General features: G+C 42.1%; 1 protein-coding gene across 1 annotated transcript in view; it reads left to right on the top strand.

Annotated features, from left to right (window-relative positions):
* The window catches only part of LOC126267124 (transmembrane protease serine 4-like), a 166,269-nt gene extending 148,471 nt beyond the window's left edge, over positions 1 to 17,798 (top strand). Inside the window, exon 7 of the mRNA XM_049972042.1 lies at positions 17,456 to 17,798. Coding sequence (XP_049827999.1) covers positions 17,456 to 17,566 — 111 coding nt within the window. The 3' untranslated portion in view covers positions 17,567 to 17,798. The remainder of the gene's footprint in view (positions 1 to 17,455) is intronic.
* The last annotated feature ends 2,100 nt before the right edge of the window (positions 17,799 to 19,898 follow it).

Raw genomic sequence — 19,898 nt, 5'->3', positions numbered from 1 at the left:
TTATAATGAAATTACACGCAGATGTTAAAGTTTCTGGGGCAAAGTAATGAACCGATTATGTTAACTGAATCTTACGAGAACAACAATATAATAAACGAAATCTATTAGTATGCTTTTGTTCTACGGTGTTACTTTTATTGTGTTAATCGGTTTTCGGCTTACAAGCCATCTTCAGGCATTTACTGAATATTATCACCCAAGAAGTTATAGTGTTTGTAAATAACATTGGAAGAGACGCAGAAACATACAATAAGTAACATCTTTGGCAGTGTGGTGGTAGTGCAATGTAACAAGTAAAAAAAATGACAAGTAAATAAATAAAAAGTCGAAATCCGGTGAACTCAATAAAAGTAATACTGTACAACAAAAGCAAATTAGTGCTATTCGTTTATTAATCCTAACCCTTCATTTACAAGCAATAAAACCTTTTTTTTAAATTATAGTTTAATTGGCGTTGGCGCTCGTTTCGTATTAGCGCGCAATAGGGGTGAGAGTGTCACTGATATGATACCCGAGTTGGGGTGGCAGTCACTGAAACAAAGGCGGTTTTCTTTGTGGCGAGATCTATTTACGAAATGTCAGTCACCAACTTTCTCTTCCGAATGCGTAAATATGTTGTTGACAACCACCTACGTAGGGAGAAATGCTCATCTTAATAAAACAAGATAGATCAGAGCTCTAACGGAAAGATTTAGGTGTTCCTTTTTCCCACGCGCCATTCGAGAGTGAAATGGTAAAGAAGTAGTATGAAAGTGGTTCGATGAACCCTCTGCCAGGCACTTAAGTGTGAATTCCAGATTAACCACGTAGATGTAGATGTAGATGTAGATGTTTGTCAAATCAACATAAATATAGGTATTCACATAAAAAATGTTTCACAATTTTCTCTTGTGAGGCGCCATGGTGTAACCACTGGTAAACCAGAGACAGTTCACTTCTGTGTGCTCTGCAAACCACGCCTCTTTGTCATGTGGATTCCACATGTCTGGCATATTCATTTATTTCGACGCGGATACTCCAGTGTACTACACAATGCAGGTTTCCTTGACGGTACAACTGCAGACGTAGGTGCTGCATAATTTACCCGTTTAGCTTGTAAAATGTATGGTTTCTAACAGATGATGCGCAGTACTTCATTTGCTCTTGTTGTTGTCATACACATTGTTACCCTGTAAGCCCTGCGGCGGCATCAGCTGAACTCCTTCAAACTAATTCAATCTTCAGAAGATTAAACTAGGAAGAACTACAGCCACAGGAAGAAAATACCATAATATTCAACCCCACTTTTCGTTGTCACTGTCGGATGTTACTAACTCCTCGATTCCACAGCTGAGGGCATGAGATGACCGGACGGTTACTTGACGTGGTTACAGGCTTAATCAATACATAATTACCTTGTTAAATATGAAATTTGATTCTTAGTAATTACGTGCGACACACAAAACGTAAATTTAATGACACATCATCACTTAACATCAACAAAAACTGAAGTTATCTGAACAAACAACAAAGAATCTACTGATAGCGGAGCACAGAGGAGGCATGAGCTGTAAGTTGTGTTCTCAAAGCCAGGAAAATTATTCCAAAACCGTACAATAGAGGTGTCCGGTAGGTCAATAACTACCTGTACACATCATGTTCCAGCTATCAAACCACTAGTAAACTAGGTGATCGACGTAAGAAAGGAGTGTTCGCAATAATCAACAGCAAACAGGGAGTTAAGGAATCTGTCGAAATACAGATATCAGAAAATGTAATAAACAGAGACGGACGTTTTAATTAAAACAAAGATTGAGGTCTGGCACACGGTTTACAATAACATCGCTGGCTATATCACTCGCTAGAGCTCAGAAAGCTGAAAGACAGTGCATTTCACAGAATAACTGTGCAGGCTCAAAAGAGCAAATAGTGTCAAAGGGCGCAGCGGGCATTGAGAGTCCAACTCAGTTATAAGTACCGACACTATCCCAACCGTACTTCCCATTTTGCTTGGCGCCTGGGAAGCGAGTGCCCATAAAGACACAGTAGACAGTCCCTGTGGAAGACGACTGGGCTGTTACTTGAAGAACATCGTCCGCCCAAAAATTTCCGAATTTTATTCCTGCCGTATAAGAGATGTTAATGTAGTAATTACGACGGCAGCTTGAACAAACGACTGTTAGCAGCAAATGCCCATTCGATGAATCAGTTGCAAGGACGCTAGCAGTACACGTGCGGCTATAGAGTCTCGCCGTTCTTTTGTCACAAATCGCAGTGGAATAACGAACTGAACATCCGTAAATCAAGTTTTCACTACATTCTCCATAATGTTCTGAAGAGAAGAAAAGTGCGTTCGAAGTTTTCCCACACAACTTTATTCCCGGATATAAACAATGATACGGAGAGTATTCTTCTGATAAAAATTAGCATGTGTAACGAGTTTGTTGTTATCAGCACAAACCAATCAGAAAACAACAAAATACAGAAAGGGTCTCTGACGTTTCACAGAGACCGAAGAAGATGCGAATATGATGCGCCAGCTGAACAGCATCGCAAAGAAGGAATTTTCTGATAGTTAAAGTTGGTTGTATGACGTTCTGTGTATTGTCTAGTGGGAGGAGACTAGTACAACTCAACCATTAAAACCATCATTTTAGCTTTTCTCTATTTCTTATTTATTCAGTCTCGAAACGCTTTGTGCTGACGTAATGTTGTGCATGAAATGGATTCAAGAACTCGGCTGAGCACACGAAAGCGAACCGCTATTTTCTTATGTGCTTTTTTATCTAGAAATTTCTGTAAAATCGCATTGTATTAGACAGCCTTTTTCTATATCAGTGAATATGTTTGCTCTGAGGGCCAAAAACAAAGGCCATAATCTGTTCAGTATATTCAGTCGAATTTGTTTGACACAAGCTGTTAGCTGTCAAGAGCTAATTTGAGTTTTGTTCCCTTTTCTGTCCAAGGTGGTGGCACTACGTTTACTGCATAATAAAACAAAAGCACACGAAACTATCTGGATTCTTTTAAAAACTGTGGAATCATTTGTTTGTTTGTGCATTTAACGTTAGTCAGTAGTCAAAACTGTAACTCTTACTTTGCATAAACCTTTCTCATATTCAATCTCCACGTAAAATCCAGCGTATTACCCATTCTCCTGATATGACAACGAGAACGCTACTTTAAACACCATTATTTACTGACACCCCAGTATCAGATTGTTCCCTTGCACGATGTTATGATTTTTCGTTCTAGTTCAGCCAGTTTCTTTACAGAGATTATCTTCAAGATACTATGACAAAAGTACGGGTGTGGGCATTCGAACACAATTTTCGGAAATACGTACGTATTGAACACATGATACCAATAGTCATGCCCCTGTCTGTGACATCATCATGCCCCATCCCTCTCCCATGCCACATCACTTTCTTGGAAACGGACTAGTCACAGAGCTTTTAAGAATCGTAAGCTATGTCATTTGACCAATCAGAGAACTTCTTAAGAAAACTCACCCATATATAGGTGTCCCCATCACAGAACAGTATTTAACTGACCTATGACTTTTTTTAGCCAGACGCCCAGTCTTTTAGCGGCTAAACACATTTTTTAAAAAAGCACTTGGTCAGTTAGAGAACTTATAAGCAAACACACATATTTAGATCTCCCAGACAAAATGAAGTACCTTAATGTTTTTCAACCCCATGTTAAGCAATGCCACGTAGCCATTCAGACCGTTTTTAAGCCAAAAGACACATGTTTTGCTCTCCGTAAGTCAGAGCTCAGTGTTTTACTTGCTATTAAAATGAGACAGCCAATCACATCTCAGGATTTTGCACGACATTAAAACGGAAAATACAGTTCCCATTTTGTTCTCTGTAACTCCCACTTTGCAATGAGCAAAGTTAGATATTTGTATCACATCTGGTGTAAGGCACCACATAAATTGACTGTATTATCTGTCAAAATACATAATTAATTTCTTCTGTGTCAGTACAAAACACACACAGCTCACACATCGGCACTCGTAATGTAACTTACAGATTAAGCTGCAGTTGACAACAAGTAAACTTCGATCACTGTACCACTCTTTAAAAAAACCAAATATTGTCTACACTATTTATATAAATTCATAAAGATTTGTTGCAAAACGTTACAAAACATAAATGCCACTCCTGCTGATCTTTCTTACAGGTTAAGGTACGCTTGTCAATGAGAATTTTAAATACTAGTACCAAACAAAAGGAAGCAAAATTTGTGTTATTTGTGCAGTTGTTGATGATGATACTACAATTTTTGTACCATACTTTAAATAACAACTAGCCTCACTGAAATAGGAATGAATTACCCTATACATCACCAGACACATGTTGCACAAAATTGCAATAAACTGCCCCATACATACCCATTTTATAGTCAAATCATTTGTTCTGCGTATTCAGCGGAAAATCGTTCAAACGTCGGTTGACATGGTGACTTCCATTACCCGAATTATGGTGACTGCCACTGCCTTGAACGCATGGCACATACTATTGGGGCAATAATAGTCAGTAGTAGTAATACTTATAATTAGGAAAATATGCAGACAGGTAGGTCCACCATCAAAAGTAATAAAAAATTTAGCCAGTATTAACGTTATCTTCTTCCCCCTGCTAAAATGATACCTGATCAGGTTCGTTTTTCTGCTGCCAGTAACATAGCCATGAGGCCCAAGGAAACTACCAGCTATCACATCGTCCTGTTATTTTAGCCAAATACGTTGTTATGCTGTTACAGAACCATAATACCGAAAATTTTGTGACGGAAATAGCATTGAGGCACTTAATTTGACAATCCGCAGTCCTGGCCTATGCGTCAAGTGTATCTCAAGATAGCTGACATATTTGCTTACGCGTGTTTTGTACGTTTATTATTGTTGTTGTTGTTGTCGTCGTCTTCAGCCCAGAGACTGGTTTGATGCAGCTCTCCATGCTACTCTATCCTGTTCAAGCTTCTTCATCTCCAAATACCTACTGCAACCTACATCCTTCTGAATCTACTTTTCGCACTCATCTCTTGGTCTCCCTCTGCGATTTTTATCCTCCTGACTTCCCTCCAATACTACATTGGTGATCCCTTGATGCTTCAGAACATGTCCTATCAACCGACCCCTTCTTATAGTCAAGTTGTGACAAATTTCTCTTCTTCCCAATTCTATTCAGTACCTTCTCATTAGTTATTTGATCTAACGATCTAATCTTCAACATTCTTCTGCAGCACTACATTTCGAAAGCCTCTATTGTCTTCTTGTCTAAACTATTTATCGTCGTTTTAGACGTGGAAATATTGTAAGTCACATACTTCACATACTATAGATAAATGATACAGATGTGTAAATAACGTTGTGACCCTTGTAATATTCATTGTGAGAGGGAAAGCTTATGTGCTTTAGATAAAATCATTCGTTGGGGAAATACTGTAAGTTACCGTCTTTACACACTTCGAAAAAAATTGGAAATTTGTGGTAAGGTCTTATGGGACCAAAATGCTTTGGTCAACGGTCCCAGAGCTTACGCACCACTTAATCTAAGTTAAACTAACTTATGCTAAGGACAACACACACACAGCCTCGCCCCAGGGAGGACTCGATCCTCCAACGAGGGGAGCCGCACGAGCCGTGACAAGAAGCCTCAGACCGCACGGGTAGCCGCACGGCTCAAGGTCACCGTTACCAACCGGCTAGTGGGAGTGTGTTTTTGCTGTTACACAAGGAATTCAATATTTACATTGATAAATAATACAGACAGTTTGTGTGCAGATATATTTACCTGTACCTTGCATCAAGAATGGTAGAAATATCGAACTTTGCCCGCTGCCAAGTGAACGTTACAGAGAATTAGGATGGGGACTGAATTTTTCATTTTAATGCCCTTTAAGATACTAGGATGTGCTCGTCTGCTTCATTTTAACCGCTAGTACAATAATGGACTGTGGTTGATGGAGAGCGAACCATACATGTTTGCGTTAGAAACTATCTTATTGACCAAGTAGCAAGGCTTAAGACGGAGTTGAAAAATATTAAAATACTGGGATTTTATTTGGTGTCCTAAATATAACTAATTAAAAGTTCTCTTATTGGCAAGTCGTTAGGCTTAAGAAGAAATTAAAAAATGTTATTGGGCGACAAAACACTGCGCTGTGATTGAGAGATTTGTACACACAGTCTGACACTTGCTAAGGAACAGAGACATTGTTGGACAGGAATAATCACGGGCAATGATGGAGACACGAAGCAGATTACATACGTGATAGACGTGGAGTGGCATATTTATAACGAAACGTGATGTAGATTTCACCACATGGGAAAGCAGGACGCCTGGTATAAATAACGTTCAAGATTGACCAGGTCAAATTCCCAAAATAAAGCACGATATCGGACTCTGCGTAAGGTATATGCCATCCTCGGACACTAATGCACATTTTGCACCTGTCATTCATGCTGCAAACCAAACTGTTGAGGAGGCCTTTGGGGATATTGTCCCACTTCTCCCTCAATTTTCAGCTGTTGCACGGTTCGTGGAGGGGGTGTTCTCTGAGAAACACGTCTGCCAAGAGAGCATCCCAGTCATACCGTATACGGTTTAGGTCTGTGGTACACGCAGGCCATTCCATCCTTTCAACATCACCACTTTCCAGTGTGTCCGATAACTCAGCGGTCCTGTGTGGACGGGCATTGTCGCCCATAAACGGAACGCCGTGACCTATCGCATCCTTAAACAGACGGGCATGACCCACAATAATCTCCCTTCAATACTGCTGAGCTGTAATGGTAACTCAAGCACGCACCATGACGCCTGTGCCATATCAATGACGGTCATGAACATTTTGTGGTCTGTAACGTATTCTGCTCTCTCTTCGCAGTAACTATTGTCCAGAAGCACTTGCTACAGTGAAGCAGGATTCGTCGGAGAACATCACTTTGGGTCACTGTTGCTTACTCGAACCAGCATCCTCAACGATGGCGCGTTTGAAGTGGGATGCATTTTAACAGACTTCTGAGCATAGAAACCAGCCTGACGTAATCTCCGCGGAAGTGTTCGAACAGAGACACGTGTCCTGGTAGCGGTTTTAATATCCGCAGCGATCTGCCTAGGAGTCAGATATTCGTTCCTTTTCGATCCTCTTGTGATGTGATGGCCAGTCTAGCACCATGGCATGAATTCGCATAGCATTTCCACCATCAGCGGCCTTTTTTAATGGCGAGGTGACACTGCTGAATACACCCATTCCTGCGGCCACAGTAGCGTAACTTTGACCCGCTTCGAACCGTCCAACTGCTGGTCTACGATCGACTTGCAGACATGTTATCATCGCAGTTCCCCAACAACCTTCGCCAAACAGCGTTCTGCATGATCTACATCTACATCTACATCCATACTCCGCAAGCCACCTGACGATGTATGGCGGAGGATACCTTGAGTACCACTATCGGTTGTCCCTTCTATTCCAATCTCGTATTGTTCGTGGAAAGAAAGATTGTCGGTATGCCTCTCTGTGGGCTCTAATCTCTCTGATTTTATCCTCATGGTCTCTTCGCGAGATATACGTTGGAGGGAGCAATATACTGCTTGATTCCTCGGTGAAGGAATGTTCTCGAAACTTCAACAAAAGCCCGTACCGAGCTACTGAGCGTCTCTCTTCCACTGGAGTTTATCTGCATCTTCATAACGCTTTCGTGATTACTAAACGATCCTGTAACGAAGCGCGGTGCTCTCCGTTGGATCTTCTCTATCTCTTCTATCAACCCTATCTGGTACGGATCACACACCGGTGAGCACTAATCAAGCAGTGGGCGAACAAGTGTACTGTAACCTACTTCTTTTGTTTTCGGATTGCATTTCCTTAGGATTCTTCCAATCTCAGTGTAGCATCTGCTTTACCAACGATCAACTTTATACGATCATTCCATTTTAAATCACTCCTAATGCGAACTCCCAAATAATTTATGGAATTAACTGCTTCCAGTTGCTGACCTGCTATTTTTTAGCTAAATGATAAGGGATCTATCTTTCTATGTATTCGCAGCACATTACACTTGACTACATTGAGATTCAATTGCCATTCCCTGCACCATGCGTCAATTCGCTACAGATCCTCCTGTATGTCAGCACAATTTTCCATTGTTACAACCTCTCGATATACCACAGCATCATCCGCAAAAAGCCTCAGTGAACTTTCGATGTCATCCACCAGGTCATTTATGTATATTGTGAATAGCAACGGTCCTATGACACTCCCCTGCGGCACACCAGAAATCACTCTTACTTCGGAAGACTTCTCTCCATTGAGAATAACATGCTGCGTTCTGTTATCTAGGAACTCCTCATTCCAATCACACAATTGGTTTGATAGTCCATATGCTCTTACTTTGTTCATTAAACGACTGTGGGGAACTGTATCGAACGCCTTGCGGAAGTCAAGAAACACGGCATCTACCTGGTAACTCGTGTCTATGGCCCTCTGAGTCTCGTGGACGAATAGCGCGAGCTGGGCTTCACACGACCGTCTCTTTCGAAACCCATGCTGATTCCTGCAGAGTAGATTTCTAGTCTCCAGGAAAGTCATTATACTCGAACATAATACGTCTTCCAAAATTCTACAACTGATAGACGTTAGAGATATAGGTCTATAGTTCTGCACATCTGTTCGACGTCCCTTCTTGAAAACGGGGATGACCTGTGCACTTTTCCAATCCTTTGGAACGCTACGCTCTTCTAGAAACCTACGGTACACCGCTGTAAGAAGGGGGCAAGTTCCTTCGCGTACTCTGTGTAAAATCGAACTGGTATCCCATCAGGTCCAGCGGCCTTTCCTCTTTTGAGCGATTTTAAACTTTTTCTCTATCGCTCTGTCGTCTGTTTCGATATCTACCATTTTATCATCTGTGCGACAATCTAGAGAACGAACTACAGTGCAGTCTTCCTCTGTGAAACAGCTTTGGAAAAAGACATTTAGTATTTCGGCCTTTAGTCTGTCATCCTATGTTTCAGTACCATTTTGGTCACAGAGTGTCTGGGCATTTTGTTTTGATCCACCTACCGCTTTGACATGTCGGATGCATACAGATCGTTCGTGCATGGACTCCGCTGGAGTTAACAGTCCCCGCCCTATACATTTCCTTGGTCGGGTATTCCGTAGCACTTGGCAGTTTTTCCTTAGAAAGTGTCAGTTGTTGTTTAGCAGTTGTCAAACAGTGTATCTGAGTATTTTCCATGTGGCAAGTCTTAAGATGGAGTTGAAAAAGTGGGATTTCTGGCTAATACTTAGTTGTAATTGAAAACGTCATTCGTTTTTAATTTAGGCTTTTATATCTTATTAATCTCCACCAGATGTTGACGAAATTCCTTTGGCGAAGTTACCCATTATTTACATTACTGCACACATTAACCAACGTGATACACCATGGGATTTTCAGTTTGGCCTCATTTATACAAATATTACTTCTCTATGTCCTAAGAAAAATTACGACTGGGAAGTGGGAACACCTGCTTAAGTATTTCAGCTGGCAGCAGCCACGTTTTCCAGGTCAGCAGGGCAGTGCGTGGATGAGCGGAAAATTTTCCTTCGCCACTTCTGTGTCGTTAATACCACGATACTTATAAGGCCTTTGTACTAAGTGTAATCCGATGAGACATACAGATGCTTGATGTGCGCTGTAGAAGAAAGAGAAAAACCAGATTTGTGTAATTGCTAATATTTTCTATTTATTATACTCCTGTATACCCATGCCTGCGGAATACACTGATAGAAATTTCATCCTTACCCCAGTTTACTGTAAGTACGGAAATATGGTCATGTCTGAAAAGAAAAGCATGTTGTGACTAGAGATGCTTGCTACATGTGTCTAATGGTACTGGAATTTTTCAGGCACAAACAGAAACACCACATATCAAGAGTCCGCGTGCATTAAATTATGGCCAGAGAATGATCGAATCCTTAGGTTGAGAGTCATGGAAGCGTCATACCGATAGGTCGCACAGGTATTTGGGTGCAGAGGAATGACTGGAGAACGAGCGGTGGCGGGAAGGATTCAGAACAGCAGTGGGGCAAGGAGAGCGGCCCCGGATCTGTGCGGGAGGACCAGGCCCACACCTCAGACAACAGAAGCTTGTACGGTATACTGGGAGAGTCTACTGGAACAGTGAGTGGGATTCTGTGGTTTTCAGCGATGAGAGCCGTTCTTTATTTATTTATTAATTTTGACGTCAATCCATGATAACGTGGCCATTAGATGACGCTGTGAAGTGTCACCTGAAGCCACGATTTTCGGGACACACATCTCGCCAGCTCCTGGTATCACGGTTTGGGGAACTATTGTGTATGACAACAGATATGATTTGGATGACTTCTGAAGTGAGGCTCCAGGAAAGAACGTTTCCTTAACTGACGTTCCACAGTCATAAGGTTCACCGTGCACAAAGGATGTCTGTAGTGGGATGGGTGGACATATACTTTGACAGTGACCCTTAGCCACAATGAACTGACGCAGCACCTGTTTGGGTATGAAAACAGGACGCTCAAGACGACATTCGAGGCTGTATGCGCCCATGCCACAACGAACAGAAGAGTGTGTTCGTGCCTGTTGGCTCACACCTTGTACTGATGTTGATGAAGGATATCGGTTCCGAATGCAACGAAAGTTTAATAATTTAATAATCGTTGTGAGATGACTGAGTTAAGGAACGTTTAATGAATGTAGGACCTCTGCCTCGTGTGGAGCTCATTCCATTTACATCAGTCTGAATCAGGTGTACACAACACGAATCCGTTAGTGGGTGTTAATGTAGCTTACAACTGGCGTAATGAGTTTGTGAAGGAGCTCGCAGTTGCCAATACATGCATCGGACGCTTGGCTGTAGCTTTAGTTCGGATAGGGGAAATGAATTAAGAAAGCAGTAAAACTGTAATATCTTGTAACAGCGGAATATCGCATAGCTTCAAGCAGTTTAAATTTCATGCATTTCAAGTGTACGAGAGCACTACACCTAGCGCTAGTTTTGCAGATTAAAGATGTGTGTGGTATTATGATTAAACACAGCCTCTGACAGTGTTACCGTAGATTAATGTAGCATAATGCTCAAAGATTATACGTATAGCTCCAGCAACTAAGTGATGTAGGTAATACTTAATAACAAATGATCGAACACGAGCAGTCAGGAGCCTGCACCGCTGTTTTAGTAAGTGTGCTTCTGTGAGCTGTCTACCTTTCCCAACTGTTCTGACATCTGCCCGTATGTTAGGGTTCCGTACATCATTCGCTAAAAACTGGGCCGTTATAGGATCGCTTTATCATCCCTCTGTGCGACTGGTAGAAGCGCTTTTTCTCAGGAATGGGCCGACGTACCAACCTGAAATTTAAGTCACATACTGAAGTACATAAAACAGAAGTTTCTCAGTCAATGCAATCGACAGATAGACTCATTTATGTCACATTTTCTTACTCCCACACTACGTCATGAAAACTTACAGGGTGAAACTTCCTGGCAGATTAAAACTGTGTGCCCGACTGAGACACGAACTCGGGACCTTTGCCTTTCGCGGGCAAGTGCTCTACCATCTTCTTTTTTTTAATCTCATTTTGTTCGTTTTAGTTCGTTGTATCTGCTCTGGGCGGACGTCAAAAGACACCCGCTTCAGTTCGTTGTTGATCCATTAACTCAGTTTTTTATTACAGAGGGCAGCTAGCCCTCAGACCGAACACGTTTTTTTTTTTTTTATCGTTGTGTTTGGTCGTTGCGGACGTCGCAAGACATCCTGTTCAAGATCTGTGGTTCAACCTTCTACTCAGTTTTTTATTACAGAGGCCAACCGGCTCTCTGGCCAAACACGCTGAGCTACCGTGCCAGCAGTCTCCTACCTTCCAAACTTTACAGAAGCTCTCCTGCGAACCTTGCAGAACTAGCACTCCTGGCAGAAAAGATACTGCGGAGACATGGCTTAGCCACAGCCTGGGTGGTGTTTCCAGAATGAGATTTTCACTCTGCAGCAGTGTGTGCGCTGATATGAAACTTCCTGGCAGATTAAAACTGTGTACCCGACCGAGGGTGCTTGTCATTGGCCTACAAATATAAAATTTGGCAAAAAAGAAGGCTTCACAGAAGAACCAAAGGGAAAAAATCTAAATACTGTAAATTTGTAATTATATCACACGAAAAAGATTTTTTTGTCATTTCTTGTCTGACTCTGTCTCTTCGTCCGTCTGTTAAGACTGCTTTTTCGTAGGAGCGGGACACACATATCACGTTGAAAAGTGTGGCACATACTAAGGCATACGGTCGCTTGTCGGTGTAAACCATTGGTGCTGCTAAGCCAGTGCAGTGATAAGATATGAGATTTATGTCACATACACTCTGGAAATTGAAATAAGAACACTGTGAATTCATTGTCCCAGGAAGGGGAAACTTTATTGACACATTCCTGGGGTCAGATACATCACATGATCACACTGACAGAAGCACAGGCACATAGACACAGGCAACAGAGCATGCACAATGTCGGCACTAGTACAGTGTATATCCACCTTTCGCAGCAATGCAGGCTGCTATTCTCCCATGGAGACGATCGTAGAGATGCTGGATGTAGTCCTGTGGAACGGCGTTCCCATCTTCGAAGCACAAACTTCCTGATTGCTAGCCACGTCAAGAAACACATAAACGCAGCCAACGTATATTCCCGTCGCTCGTGCATTGGAGAATTGGTAACACTGAAGAACACATTTGGCAGTTACGTGGTGGGCGATTTGCTTCCTGGTGTGGTTCAGAATGATCCTGGTAAATTCACTCTATTTTTCATGCTATTGCCTATAAATTAACTGGTTCTCAGTTAAGATGTTCCAGTTGTGTTACCAAATTTTTCATTTAATTCCAGGACGGCCGTTTCACGCACAATCTATATGTAATGTCATGTTCCGTTTCTGTGAAGACCACAGCCTCTAAATAAATCGTAAAAGAAAATGCAGCGTTATAGGCTGTAATGTAAACGTTCTTCTTTTAAATCATACGATTAGCTAATTTCTATCATAAGTCATTTTCAGGCATCTGCAATAAACGAACGTGGAAAAACATCACAATGTCCGCATACGTCGCCATGTATAAACAAAAAGTTACGCAACTCGCGTTAACAAAACCACATAACAGTGCAGTAATTCAGCTTACATGCGTCATGTCATGCATTACACAGTGTAACTATCAGATTCTAGTGTATTACACATACAAAACCAGGCGTTATATTCCATAATTACATTAGGACTGAATCAGCATAAAATAATTTACAACACCACGTGTCACGGATTTGTAACTGTACTCCAAGTACTGCAGCATGACAACTATCAACCGCTGTTCAAAAATGGTTCAAATGGCTCTGAGCACTATGGGACCTAACATCTATGGTCATCAGTCCCCTAGAACTTAGAACTACTGAAACCTCACTAACCTTAGGACATCACACAACACCCAGCCATCACGAGGCAGAGAAAATCCCTGACCCAGCAGGGAATCGAACCCGGGAACCCGGGCGTGGGAAGCGAGAACGCTACCGCATGACCACGAGATGCGGGCTACCGCTGTTATGAAATTGTCAGTGATACACCTACATCCTAACATTGCAGATCTGTCGATAGCAACATAGAAGGCTACTTCCTTGACGTGTTGGATGTCAGGTAAACAGCGATCAGAGACCGCTTATGGGTACACAGACAAATACAATAAAATATTTTATACAGTCCATTGACAGTAATATATGAAATAAGTACGGACTTCATAAAACATTTAAAGAAGATTAAAAATTTAACAAAAACTGTCTTCTTTGCGTTTTCAGATTTTTTAGTTGTAGGCAACCGGATAAGCTCCTTTCCTCGGTCCATCTCCAGGCTTACATCGCTCCAATACAGTAATCGTATGTATTTAGTGTAGGGGGAGGAAAATAGTCTAACGACGTCTATGATGGATACGCGTTATTACTGTATTACAGCGGTGTAAGCCTGAAGATGGTCCAAGGAAAGGGCCGAAACCGTTTCTCAACAAATATAAAATGTCAAAACGCGAGCCAGACTGCTTTCATTGATTTTTTTCATTTTATACCATGAAGAAGAATAAATTAATTGCTGGAGTGCCAAACGCAACACATACATTGTATCGGAGGTCATCAATGAATAAAGACAAAGATAGAGAGACCAGCCTATTGGCATTTTGTACGGAAGACTAGGCCATAAAAAATACAAATTTCGTACAGATACCAACAGCAATGGACGTACACCTAGGATGAATTTTCTAACACAAAACAACTTCTTCCTTACACCAGATGCACAACATTACATTTTGTGCCCTCAAACTGGCCTTCGTTTCAGATTTTTGTTTATTTGTTTTGCCAACCATTATTTTCTTTTTATAACGTTAATACATAGTGGTTCCCATCCTCGTTGGTCATCCTGATTTAAGTTTTCTGTTTCTTCCTTTATTCCTCAATAGGTTAATCCTAGCTTCTCTATTCCGTAATCATCCTTCCTTTATTTTTCCCCAGTATTGACCACTGAATGCAAGTGTGTCACGAAGATTAAATCGTCGCAGTTCTTCACATTTACCAATTGTTGGGTGGACCGTGGTGGTTAACCATTAAAACGTCCTTCATACAAGTGTGTTAGATTTTGAAAGTGCCAAATAATTCACATCTAAACGATCCTAACTGAAATGAGAAAACCACTTTTTGACTTGACTTCTTCGATGTTCTTACGCTGTACACGGTATAAATGCATCCAGCAGCCTCCGCTGCCTGCAACCCTCTAGTAAATCGGAACAGAACAAAATATCACAAATGTTAGACCTTTTCCGCTTCACGCTCCGTTTTCTAAAACTTAAACAATCTTCAAGTACGCCAAATTCAATAAATCACTGGAAGTATACACTCCTGGAAATTGAAATAAGAACACCGTGAATTCATTGTCCAGGAAGGGGAAACTTTATTGACACATTCCTGGGGTCAGATACATCACATGATCACACTGACAGAAGCACAGGCACATAGACACAGGCAACAGAGCATGCACAATGTCGGCACTAGTACAGTGTATATCCACCTTTCGCAGCAATGCAGGCTGCTATTCTCCCATGGAGACGATCGTAGAGATGCTGGATGTAGTCCTGTGGAACGGCTTGCCATGCCATTTCCACCTGGCGCCTCAGTTGGAACAGCGTTCGTGCTGGACGTGCAGACCGCGTGAGACGACGCTTCATCCAGTCTCAAACATGCTCAATGGGGGACAGATCCGGAGATCTTGCTGGCCAGGGTAGTTGACTTACACCTTCTAGAGCAGGTTGGGTGGCACGGGATACATGCGGACGTGCATTGTCCTGTTGGAACAGCAAGTTCCCTTGCCGGTCTAGGAATGGTAGAACGATGGGTTCGATGACGGTTTGGATGTACCGTGCACTATTCAGTGTCCCCTCGACGATCGCCAGAGGTGTACAGCCAGTGTAGGAGATCGCTCCCCACACCATGATGCCGGGTGCTGGCCCTGTGTGCCTCGGTCGTATGCAGTCCTGATTGTGCGCTCACCTGCACGGTGCCAAACACGCATACGACCATCGTTGCCACCAAGGCAGAAGCGACTCTCATCGCTGAAGACGACACGTCTCCATTCGTCCCTCCATTCACGCCTGTCGCGACACCACTGGAGGGGGGCTGCACGATGTTGGGGCGTGAGCGGAAGACGGCCTAGCGGTGTGCGGGACCGTAGCCCAGCTTCATGGAGACGGTTGCGAATGGTCCTCGCCGATACCCCAGGAGCAACAGTGTCCCTAATTTGCTGGGAAGTGGCGGTGCGGTCCCCTACGGCACTGCGTAGGATCCGACGGTCTTGGCGTGCATCCTTGCGTCGCTGCGGTCCGGTCCCAGGTCGTCGGGCACGTGCACCTTCCGCCGACCACTGGCGACAACATCGATGTACTGTGGAGACCTCACGCCCCACGTGTTGAGCAATTCGGCGGTACGTCCACCCGGCCTCCCGCATGTCCACTATACGCCCTCGCTCAAAGTCCGTCAGCTGCACATACGGTTCACGTCCACGCTGTCGCGGCATGCTACCAGTGTTAAAGACTGCGGTGGAGCTCCGTATGCCACGGCAAACTGGCTGACACCGACGGCGGCGGTGCACAAATGCTGCGCAGCTAGCGCCATTCGACGGCCAACACCGCGGTTCCTGGTGTGTCCGCTGTGCCGTGCGTGTGATCATTGCTTGTACAGCCCTCTCGCAGTGTCCGGAGCAAGTATGGTGGGTCTGACACACCGGTGTCAATGTGTTCTTTTTTCCATTTCCAGGAGTGTAGTTTGATACCGTACTCGCAAACTCAGTCATCGAAACCAATGGGCTGCTTTCCGTTGGCCTAGTGTCATGACATGTGGCAAGGGGGAAGGTTCTACACAACAATCAAAGGAAAAAAATGCGAAAATTGCATCACGAAAACAAAATTTTTTTTCTCATTTGTTATCTGACTGTGTCTGTGTGACGGCCCGCCTGTTAAGCCCTCTTTTTATCATGAAAGTGTAGACATATGAAGTTGAAATTTATGTAACATACTATGGTCTGTATTCCCTTGGTGGTGTAATAAATATAAGCTTCTAGGACTATGCAGCCAAGAGATACTGCCTTTCAGACCACATTTTTATACTCGCAAATTCACTCATCAAAACCTGTACGGTAGTTCCCATTGGCATAGAGTCATGACTAAAAGCGAGGTTTAACAGTGCAACAAAAATAAAGAAATACAAAAACTGTAAATTTGTAGCTATATCACACGGAACAAGTTTTTAACATTTGTTACCAGATTGTCTGACTGTCCTTCCGTCTGTTAAAATCTCTTTTGGTTAGGAAGAAGTAGGTGTATCAAGTTGAAATGTACGTCACACAAAGCTCTATGGTCCCTTAGCAGTGCAATAAACGTCAATTTCTAAGTCAATGCGATCAAAATTACAGCCATGTATCTCACATATTTTGATACAAACTCACTCATCAAAACCTATGGGGTATTTCTCGCTGACTTAGAATCATGAACCATAGCAAGATGGAAGCTTCTCCAGTACAAATAAAAGAAGCAATTCCAAAGGCATAAATTTTTAACTACTCAGGAAAAAATACTTCTTTTGTCATCAGTTATCCGACGTCAACTTTGAAATTAAAACAGCCAGTAATTCTGCATTCAGGTTGAATTGATGGCAACGGTAAAAGTCAAATAGCAGAAAAGGAAAGAGTTTATTGCTCAAATGAGGAGTTTTCGTAATTTATCCGTTAAAATAAGCGTATATCAAGAAATTGATACTTCGCTGTGAAAGCATTACTATTTATTTACTGAAACAAATCATTTCCTTAACGAAATTACATACGTGATAGTTGTGTAGCTAAGGACGGCTGATGTAAAGCTAAGTAAATTTGAAATAAAATATGTTTCAGCTACAGCAAGAAATGTATGGGGAGGTTGCGGCCGTGGAGGTGGACTCGGACGAACAGGACTTGTACGCGGGCGACGACGAAGATTATGCCCACGATTACTCGGGCCCGTGAAGAGGTTGGTTCTAGTGTGACAGAAAACTGTGCGGACTAGGTGTGCACGCCATAAATAAACCTGTCTTACATTTTCGTTTAAAATTACGTGTAACTGTCCAGCCGCTCAGAGGGAACTGTTGTTAACTCACAGCGTCCGAGGACGTTTGTCCCTATGATTCACTGAATGATGAAACTCGTATCACATGTTTTTGAAAATTACTATTGATTCAAATACGCGTATATCCAAATTTAAAAAAAAAACTTTTTCAGAAACTTTTAGTCTCAATAAATAAAACTGTTTTCATCGACATACATCAGTTGTACCTGTGACAGGCCACCATAGGATTTTTTAAAGTTGTATGCTTATCATCGAGGGTAACTGAGATAGAATGGCCGATACAGGTAATTCAGTAGGAATGGAATATCGAGTTTCCAACATATTTAACCTTTGAATTTTGCTCTATCATTCCCCTATTTCCATCCCCCGCCCATTCTGTACACCCTTCTCACGCCAACTCTCCACCCCCGTCGCTTTTCCAGCACTCAGTCAGCGAGCTTCCTACAGCAACGTTGGTTGCGGAATGTCATCATTTTCATCCCGTGCTGATGACACCTACTAGGGAATTGCTTGTTGTTTGTGGCTGAGTAGCATCCACGTAGCTTCAAACAGGCATTCGTTCTGTTCTGGTAAGTACAGATCAAAAGAAAACCAGAGCGATATGTGGCCCATAACATAGCAAAATATACTAAGGAAGTTTTTCCTTACTTTCTCAAAACAGATCAGTTGCGCCTCTACTGTATTTAAAACCAGTACGTCACAATTTGAGTTTACGTGATTTCTACCACCTAAAACACATACAGTTTCATAATACATACACAGCCAATGTCGTTTATTACACAAAGAATTTTTCAAAGTAAAACCTTTTAATAGCTAGACCGTAATTTTCCTATTTTGACTTGTCTTGTCAATCTGGTGGCTGTGCAACGTTGTCATATTATCCTTCAATTTGTACGTATTTCAAAATGCCACGTAGGAGCATTCTTGTGTAAGCCAGGCTATGGAACAGCTGACAGTTTTTGGAACTGTTGCACATACTGCTCTCACGAGAATAATTGTTATACTATTGCAAATATCCAGCTTTTGAACCAACTTCTACTCATGCAACTGGACAATTTCCCTTATGACCGTCAACATGCGTAATTAGCTTCTATAACCTGGCTTGCTCGTGGTGGCGTTGGCAACTACATACTATTGTTGCTTTGGTGCTGTTGCGTGTTCTTGCATGACTGCAGCCAACGATGCTTTCCAATACTTATTCATTGCCTTGTCGTATTTTGGGCGATCTGAAGATGGTTGCAGGTAGAAACTATTTATTGAGCTTTAATTGTGATAGGAAAATTGCGATCCAGGGATTAAAAGTTTTTGCTTTAAATTTATTTTTATTTTATTTTATTTTTTTGCTTAATAAATTGCATTAATATCGCCATCTTTCCCTACTGACCATTAGGAATCACTACAGCCAATGTGTTACGAAAATGGTTCAAATGGCTCTGAGCACTATTGGACTTAAATGCTTTGTTCATCAATGTGTAACGTTTCCACTACCACAATACACGTAGGCTTCAGTTTCAGATATTGTTACCTTTACAACAAGTATTTTACTACTAAATAAATTTTAAATATTTTCCTGTTTCGTATATGGTTGGTGACTAGCAATGTCCTCTCGAAAATGACCTCACACTACAGTGCGTAGTTTATCATGGGATGTGAAGCATTTATCATCTATTACCAATAATGCTAGTTACACTGTTTTATAGTAAAAAACGTATATAATTTGGATTGAATTTTATTCTAAGCATTGGATTTACCATCATTTAATGCGGTATACATTTTCGGTGTTCATCATTCCTTAGTGGATGAGTGTTCCCTGCAGCTCCTAAGAAAAGAAAGCGTGTGCACATAGTGCATGTCGTCACAGCACGGTGTCATCTGGAGACAACAGAGGAAGATTCACACTGCACTCTATTTACTCTAACGGAGCTCGTTCGTGAATGCAGTTATTGGGTGACTGAACGTGAACTGTTTTCTTTACATTGTGTGCATTAGATTGGACGATTTGTGAGTGTTCTACCAAGCCATGATCTTTTTTTAGTGTCAAACTGCCGTTTCGTTATTCCGTAACGTCTTACAGGTGAAATTAAGATGCAGGCACAAGAATTACTGTGTTTCTGTATTACTGTATTTCTGAATCTGCTTAGTGTAGTCATCTCTTGGTCTCCCTCTAAGATTTTTACCCTCAACGCTGCCCTCCAATATTAAACTGGTGATCCCTCGATGTCTCAGAACATG

This window comes from Schistocerca gregaria, chromosome 4 (assembly GCF_023897955.1).
Source record: "Schistocerca gregaria isolate iqSchGreg1 chromosome 4, iqSchGreg1.2, whole genome shotgun sequence".
Taxonomy (NCBI): Eukaryota; Metazoa; Arthropoda; class Insecta; order Orthoptera; family Acrididae; genus Schistocerca; species Schistocerca gregaria.
The sequence above is the reverse complement of the archived record's forward strand: the minus strand, read 5'-3'. Positions and strand labels throughout refer to the sequence as shown.